A 9,060-nucleotide genomic window follows, 5' to 3' on the forward strand; every position below is an offset into this window, starting at 1 on the left:
ATGTCACTAAACCTGTGCCTCTCGAATGAGAATGCTCCAAGCGTCAAGGTCATATGGATTTTCTTCTAGTTTCTTTTCAGCTTTCTTCACTTTTTCTGGGACATACTCAGCAGCCTAGAAAAATTAAAAAGAAGACATAAGAGATCACAAGCAGAGTTTGAAAACTTCTGCCTCTGCTACAAAATCAAGCTGACAACAACATTATGACAATGTAATGTTACAGGTCTCAATTTTTATGGTGGAGGTTGTTGTGCCTGTAAGATGATGCACTCTTACAAATTCTACATAGCTGGTGATCCAGCAAAACCAGACTAAATTAACTAAATGTTTCTAAAACGTTAGAACAAATTTTGAGTTTGCCAGAAAATTACTGCACTTGAATCTTAAACAGTTTTACCAATGTGGAAACTTTTAAGATTCAAAAAGTAAATTCAGATCAATTTTTCTATTACACACCTCAGCCAAACCAATCCAGGTTACAGCACAGGTCATTCTGCATATGCAGAACAGCAAGTATTCTGCATCACAAGTTACAGTTTTAACAAGAAAACTAGGAGATGACAGTTCTAGCAGCAACAGATACATATTATTCAAGAACAATTCTTAATATTGGATCTAGGTCAAAACATAGCTCTGAAGACGTAAAAGACAGTAAACATGACACAGTGAACTGATAGTCATATTAAAGGTGCCATCACATACTTAGAAAGGGAAACAGAAGGTAACTAGACACTACAGAGGTATAACTTCTAGTAAAATTAACAAGCATCACTATTGTGCATCACTACTGCACATCACTCCTGAAGGAAAGTAGATGTTCCAAGAATACAAATCCAAGGTATTGTTAATGGATTTCACTGGAAGACCATTTACAGTGGCATTAAACGAAGATAAGTTGCCAGTGAAGAATAGCACAAAACAGTGACTTAAAAGAAAACGCTGGGGTTAGCAAATGCAATAAGCCTGAGTTGCTTAAGAACATTAACTTCATTTTTCAGGAGTGTCCTGCCCCTTTGCTTTCGTCAACCTCTGCAAGTGCACTACTATACAATAGATGCTTATGCCATGCACCACAACTGGACTTGATCATCTGAAAAAGGCACTACCAGCTTGTGTCAGCCTACTAGCAGGATATAATCCAAGACATACACCTTAAAAGTTTTTTAAATTAAAATGACTTATAAAACGGACAATTGATCAAAAAGTGTTAAACTGACATGCAATAGAAGCCATGCATGAAAGAGAACAGGAAAAATAAAATCAGTAAGAGGGGCTTTATAGGAGTTTAAGGCCATTATTCTTTTTGATTCAGATTTCAACTAGTTCTTAACATTAATTTCTTGGTTCAAAGTAGTGTAGGTTGGAAGTCAAGTATTGAGTCCCACAGCAAGTGAAATTATAAAATTAATTTGATTTAAAAAATAAAATTAAAAATTAGTAGCTTAAAGATTTCAGGTCAAAAGTAGTATATTTGCAAATTGCCATAAGAACATTTTAACATCCCTAAGCCCATCAAAATTCTGACTCTGTAATACTGCAAACTATAGTTCAACTGTTACAGTCTTAAGACGCAAAACACAATATGCAATGAACTAGTGGGTTTATGTTTTCCAAAACAACTCAAAATATATTTCACCTTACAGAAGACAGCACTGAAGTAAAAATTACTCAAATTTAAAATTTATGTAAGTTAACTCTACAGATGACCCGAAGTTGAAATACTGTTTATTCTATAAAGCACTAATTCAAATTTGCTCACATCAGTAATGCTCCTTTTTCATATTCTATCTCAGTGAAATTTACGTGTTTTAAGTACATTATTCGGCATTCAATTAGATAAAAACACCTTTCAGGAGTACTATTAATGTCACTGACAAAAGAAACCCAAGAATCCCATCCTACAAAAACTACTGAAGCATTTGTTGAGGCACTAGGTCCTGCACTTTCAAACAGGAAAAACTATAACGGGCCACTGAAGCACACCTCAACTACTTTAGTAGTAGTTCAATTGCATGTGACTTTTCATGTGACACAAAATAATTTGGCTGATACTACAGGGAAACATTTAAGGTTTCCAGGAATTTGATTTCACCTATGCAGATCTAGGGCAATAAACTCAGAAAGGCTGAAATAAATTAATCTGGTAAAAAAATAGATGCTGATAAGATGCACCATCACAGCAATCCTACATTAATTTTGCGTCTTTGATACAGGATTCCTAACCTGTGTAAGCAGCACAAGAAAATGTTCATTCTTTTATTGGAAAAAATAAACTGCCAATTTCATAAATTAGTAAATATTCACTTAGCAGCAGCAGATAAAGCTCTCCATGCAGTTACATACGACAAAAATTACAGAGCTCTAAAAACTCTGACCTTATAATTATTTTCAATTGTGTAAACTGGACTGCTCAGAATTGCTTTTACCTTATGACATATGTAAGAAAACATTCAACTTCTTAGGTCACAGGACACCATCTCCAGTCCACATCCATCCCAAGGGTGCATAAAAGCCATCCCCATCTCAGAGAGGCACACTGCACTGCAGACACACAGCTGCCCTGCTTCTATCTGAGCAAAAATAAGGCCACATCACCTCACACCTTCACAAATAATCCCTCCTAGCGTACTGGAGGAATCAACGCTTACAATTTTCAGCCTGGACCATTCTGCCAGAACTAGACCTGCAAGTTTCACATAAAATTTGTGAGGGACAGTATCTACTGCAAGCATGCAGTGGAAGGGAACAAGAAGCTTGACTTTTAGTCTAGCTCAACTATAGCCAGAAAGACATATGATTCCAGTTTTGTAAATTGCACACTAAGCACAGAGTGCAGTCAGATCTGCTGTAATTGCAGTTCAAGTTATGTGGCTTTTGATTATGCATTTTTAATTGTACTGCTTGTACAACAGCCAATATTCAAAACTGTGAATACTTAATTCTTGGGTGTTTGTTCACAGTCCCAACTTACACCAGCTTAAACTAGCATAAAATTATACCTAATCAGAACGATAATGGCTTTTATTTTTTTCTTTACTGTCTGGGAAAAAAATGCTGCAAAGAATTCTTGTATAGGAACAGGAAAAATACTTTCTCCTGCTTTAGATAACTGTGTTCAGTATACCTCCCATGTACCTGGGCTCCCATCCAACAAGCAACCCCCTGAAGGTTGTAGAATTATTTTAGCACACTTAAGGTTCCATGCCCACAAATACCTGCATGATTATCAGCCAGTCTGATTCACAGCTTCCCTTTTATTATTTATACAGAGATAAATAGTACCTGTGAAACTTAAGAATTAATTAAAGAGTGTAAAATGCTCTTCATGATCAGTTTCCAAAATGTGAAAAGATCTAAAAGAAAACTATTTAGCTAACAAGAGTCTAGGAGATACTTCCCAAATATATCAAAAACACAAAACACAAATCGGAGGTCATAAAGGATGTCTGAGGCAACAAGAACAGAAGAAACAAAGTTAAACTCTAGTATTTAGTAAAAATTATTTATTGATCACCTTGAAGGAAAAAGTCTTGGTTTATAACTTCCTGCTAAAAGCAACAAGTCAACAGTTTCTCCAGCCATTTGAGAATAAACCTTTATGACTTGAAAGTGTGTATCAAAACATATCTTTCAACTATTGCACCACCTAATGCATCTAATTGCTTAAAGCATCCTCCTGTTTTCACAAAAGGATCCTCTGCAACGAAAAGGAAATGTAATTAAACTGCTGTTCCACCTATGAAGGGGCCAGTTTAAGACTTTCAAAACTACTAATAATTATAAAATGAGAACAAATACAACAATGTACAAATACAACATATAGGCTACTGTGCCCAAAAAGGCAGGAATTTTAATGGCTAGTTCAGTCAAATTGGTTCAACATGCAAAAGCAGGTTCATGTACATTAAGACAGAAGCCATTGATTGGAGGTTTTGGCTGGCTGTCGCACAGTTTAACATAGGCTGGACTGTAACAGACCAAATGAACATAGCTTCAAATATATTAACATGCAACTTCAGAAGCACTGTTGTCCACTTAGGTTAATTTACAGGTTTGTCTAGCCTAAGTTGTTTTTTTTTTCTTAAAGCCTAGGTATAGCAGTGTGTGCACAGAAGAAGTTTTAAAATTCTTTCTTCTGTAACACATCCCTTCACTACACTATAATTACATCTTATCAATCCTTGCACTTTCTTGAAACTATTTTTAATACCTTGCCTTCTTCTATTCATCTGTGAACACAATCTTGAAAGAGTTTTTGTCCTTTAAGACTGGGTCACTTTTAATAGACATAACCCAGCATATTTGTCTTCAATAATTTAAAAAAGACACCATGTTAAGTACTATCGCTCCCAGTCTGGGCTGGTTTATATCTCTGAACAAATCAAGAGTTTTAGATTATTAACAGTTACCATTCTTTCCTCAAGAGCCTATTTCACAAAGGCTGGCCTTTAGACAAATACATTTTCTGCTTTAACAACTCCTTGGTATACCTGGAACTCAATGACTCCCAGAAAGGTAGCTAAAATATAGATTTTTCACAATTGTGTAAAAATTGGAAAAACACACATTATCAACTCAAAAGTATTCCTCCACCAATCCTTGTGTTCGTTTTGTTTACAACCCGTTCCTAAAGTAAACAGTGCCAGTAAACCCAGATTTACACTATAACTTCTAAAATAGCATGCTCTCAGAGGAGTTTCTTTCAAATGGCTGTTCCTGAGATGTTAAATCCACACAATCATCCAAGAAAAAAATTCTGCTTTCAGTATTGTGCACAATAACATCTATTTTTAAAATGTTAGTCTACAGGGGACAGGACAAGAGGGAATGGCCTCAAGCTCCGCCAAGGGAGGTTTAGGCTGGACATTAGGAAAAAATTTTTCACAGAAAGGGTCATTGGGAACTGGAACAGGCTGCCCAGGGAGGTGGTTGAGTCACCTTCCCTGGAGGTGCTAAGGGGCATGGTTTAGTGTTTGATAGAAATGGCTGGACTCGATGATCTGATGGGTCTCTTCCAACCTGGTTATTTTATGATTCTATGATAAATATAACTACAACAGCATTTACTATTCAGAAACTTACGTGATGTACTACATCAAACTAACACAAGGAAGGCATGAATGAAAGGAAGGTGCAGGAAGAGACAGAAGTACCAGAAAGAAACAAGAAGAGACTGCTTTAGAGGGTTTTTTCCTATAGTCACAGAGACAACACAGAAATGTTTTCTTCCATAGCTCAGCCCTGGAATGAGATTCACATTCACGCAAAGTGCCAGGCATCACAGACTGGGGTATGTATCTTAGAAACAGTTACAAGAGTGAAATACACATTCTAGCCTTAAAAGACTAGAAAGCGATTAAAGCAGGGGTAAACCAAATATTGCCTCAAGTCTTCAGATAAAATGTGCACCTTACAAACATATGCCTATTAAATGGGTAAGAACAGTGGTTCTGCCATGGTAGAAAGAGGCAGAGAGCACAACGAATTTCGGTTTTGGCAGAGACGTACATGAAACAACCACCACACAATTGAAATTAAACCAAACCTGCACACTAAAGTACAGAAAAACATATACAGGTGCAAGTATGTACTCCGTAACCTCAATACACAGAGACTGGGAAGAGCTTACCAGGGAACTTTCCAGCAAACAGATGCAGCCTTTCAGTCTACAAATGTGGATTTCTATAGTAAGACAGGGCTGAATGTTTGGTATTCCAAAGATGAACCTTAGAAATTCTGATTTGTTAAACATCATATATACCTTACCAAGAGTCTGGCAGGGACCTAACATATTGTAAGCCCTGACATCGTTCAACCGGTTCTGTAGAAACGAATTTTGGTCCAGCACAGTTAGCACAGTGCAAGAATTTAAAATATATTGCAATACTTGTGGCTACCTCACATTCCTTTGCCTCCCTGCCCCAGTCTGTGCTTTAATAATTAGATGCAAGGAGGAGACCATCTACATAACACAGCTTAGGCTCCAGCTCTGCACAGTAAAGCAGCCTAACAATTTCTAAAGCTAAGCTCAGCTTAAAGGCAGTAAAGCCACATGTCAATTGTGCTGCTCCCAGTACAACTAAACCACCCACACTACATCCAACATTCCACCTTCTGGTCTTCCTTCACACACTTCAACTTTGTACTTCCTGGAGACAGCATTCACCTCGCTGCTTTGGGAAGTCCCCTCCAAACCCTAAAAACTGAGAAGCAAGACACAAGCACCTGTGTCAGTGAGTCACAGCTAACAATTCTTTACTATCTGCATGATACATTATCACACACTCATCTTGTGAACAACATAGAGTAAAATGAACTGTAGTCACCCTCTTACACTGCTCTATGCGACTGTCAATGAAAATGGCACCTAAACCCTCAGAAGCTCCTTAAGGCAGATGAAAACTGAACCAGAAAGCTAGGCTAAATCCAATCTCTGCCTAGCTTCATCTTCCAACAAACAGGAACATTTCCAGAGGATTAAGTAGAAAAAACTTATACAAAACAAAACACCAAAGCTTTAACTCAAACTATAAGAGTTGTTGTGCTTTCTTTTTAAAGTGCAACCACTGTAAAAACAGTAACCTCCACTAGGTTAGAAGGATGAACCTTAAAACAGATCAAAAAGACCCAAAAGTGAAGCCATATGTTAAAATACATGCTTTACATAGGCTACAAATAATGATTGCAATTATTTGAATGCTAGAAATCCTCTGTGATATAGCATCAGAATATTCAAGCTGTTACTATCTGCATACTGAAGTAAAAACTATTCTGGAAAATAATTCAACCTTTGTCATATTAAATTATTCTTTGTTAAAAAGAATAGAACCTTGTGTCAGCACTGCTTTTCTTTAAGTTAAATAGTAATGTATTCCAAGCTACAGAAATACACAACTACTTGTTTATTAAACAAGTTTAATTACACAATTAAACATCAACGCAATTTCTTGGAAAAATACACTGGACCAGGTACCTTATACATAAAACATATCACACGTCAGGATTATCAAAGTTCTATGTAGCATATTCTTACTACTTTGTAGCCATCTACCTTGTGATGAAGCAAACTATTCTGATGACTCTCTTGCTTAAACATACTGCATGCACATTTATCAACCTTGAGCATCCAGGCTGCTAATTCATAGGGTATTTTCCTAATGAGACAGAAAATGGAGATTTTACCTTCTGAGCACTTTCCTTCCAACTGACAATCTTACAAAGAGTTTACGTGCCACCCTTTCAGAATACAGACCCAGACACACAGAAAAATAACCTGTTTTGTAAAGGGACTGAGATTCTTCAAAGAAAATCCTCTTAAGGGATCACTAAGCCATCAGCTTAATTTCAAGCATTTTTGTATGCTACGCTGGCCACTAACGCATGCCAGCATTATCAACAACCCCTCCCTCTCAGGAACTTGCATCCACGCCCCTCCAATTAATTCCCACTTCAAACACAGCCCTAACTACTAAAAAGAATTGTTTAGAGAAATTCTAAACAAAAGATAGTTCACGGTAATACCGCATTTAGAAAGCTAACACACAACGCTCTGATGGCACCTGCCAAGAAAATAAGACATTATGATAAATAAATACTTTATATATTAAAAAAACCCAAGCTAAAATTGACCTCACTGCTCTCTATAACTACCCGAAAGGACGTTGTAGAGAGGAGAGTGCTGGCTTCTTCTCCCAGGTGACTGGGGACAGGACAAGAGGGAATGGCCTCAAGCTCCGCCAGGGGAGGTTTAGGCTGGACATTAGGAAAAAATTCTTCACAGAAGGGGTCATTGGGCACTGGAATAGGCTGCCCAGGGAGGTGGTTGAGTCCCCTTCCCTGGAGGTGTTTAAGGCACGGGTGGACGAGCTAATGGGCATAGTTTAGTGTTTGATAGGAATGGTTGGACTCAATGATCCGGTGGGTCTCTTCCAACCTGGTTATTCTATGATTCTAAAATCATCTGAAGCATTAGTTATTTCCTGTCCCAAGAGCAAGAATGCTATACTGTGAAGAAAATGTCTTATGAAATAAGCATGTTGTTATTATTGTTTCTAGATTATAGGTGTTTTAATAATTCTTTGTTCTGGAGGAAAAGGGTATCGTTAAAAAGGCACACACACTTATCTGTTAAACGCATCTGTTCAGCAAACGCTCACTTTACAAAACACTGCAGAAGCAGCAGTGTAAACAGCTTATCCGGGTTTCGCTTTCTTCCAGACTGCGTGTAGTCGGCGACCACGAGTAAAGATCAGGAAAGCGAAGCTCACTAGGGTGTCTGTTGTCCACCTCCACCAGAACCGGTCTGCTCGCAGCAAACACGATGGAAGGGAGAGGCAGAGCTTTCGGAGCGGGACTGGTTTCAGCGTGGGCGGCGGCTGGGAGCGGCCCCCGTTCGCTGCCGGCACCACCTCGAACTCCTCAGCACGAAGAATAAAAAAAAGGGGCCGGGAAGCGGCAAGGGCTGCAAACCCACACCCTCGCGCCCCTGCCCTCGGCCCCACACACTCAGCCCCTTCGCTCAGCCCCGCCGAGGCCTGGGCAGCGCGGCCATCACCAGGCCGCCCCGGCCCCCCTCAGGCCTGCGACCTCATCCTCCCACCCCGCTCACCTGGTCGCCGGGGGGACCATCTCCCGACATGGTGCCTCAAGACAGAGCTCGGGTGCAGCGAAGCCCCACAGAGGGATTAATAAAGAAAGCGACGCCCTTAGACGGCGCCCGGCGGAGGGCAGCTCCCCCGGCTGCTGGAGCGGCGCGGCCCCGGGTCCCCGCAGCGATACCAACAAAATGGCGGCGCCTCGGGCCCAGCGCTGCGCGCGGCCCCGCGCGGGGCACGCTGGAAGCTGGCGGGGTGGAAGGGAGGAAGTGCGTCACGGCGTTGGGGAGGGGTTTGTGGGACCGCGCGGGGCACGCTGGGAACGCCCGGGGTGGGGCTGAGGAAGCGCGGAGGGGGCTGCGGAGGAGCCGCGCGCGCGCGCGCGGGGCACGCTGGGAAGGGCTGAGCTGCGGGCCAGGCGGCGGCGCGCGGGGGTGACGGAAGTGCGTCACGGCGGCGCGCGCGG

The 9,060-nt window shown here is 40.5% G+C and overlaps 1 protein-coding gene across 2 annotated transcripts in view; it reads right to left on the reverse strand.

Moving 5' to 3' along the window:
• CSTF3 (cleavage stimulation factor subunit 3) overlaps nt 1-8,854 on the reverse strand; it is a 50,156-nt gene extending 41,302 nt beyond the window's left edge. The window contains exons 1-3 of one of the 2 annotated variants that reach the window (XM_069857508.1): nt 8,157-8,246; nt 7,052-7,154; nt 13-114 (exon numbers count right to left, since the gene is read on the reverse strand). In XM_069857508.1, the coding sequence (XP_069713609.1) occupies nt 13-114; nt 7,052-7,126 (177 nt within the window). In that variant the 5' untranslated portion in view covers nt 7,127-7,154; nt 8,157-8,246. Of the gene's footprint in view, nt 1-12; nt 115-7,051; nt 7,155-8,156; nt 8,247-8,608 lie in introns of those variants that run through there. The other variant, XM_069857507.1, reaches the window with a different exon arrangement.
• Between the last annotated feature and the right edge of the window lie 206 nt (nt 8,855-9,060).

This window comes from Phaenicophaeus curvirostris, chromosome 5, assembly GCF_032191515.1.
Source record: "Phaenicophaeus curvirostris isolate KB17595 chromosome 5, BPBGC_Pcur_1.0, whole genome shotgun sequence".
Lineage (NCBI taxonomy): Eukaryota > Metazoa > Chordata > Aves > Cuculiformes > Cuculidae > Phaenicophaeus > Phaenicophaeus curvirostris.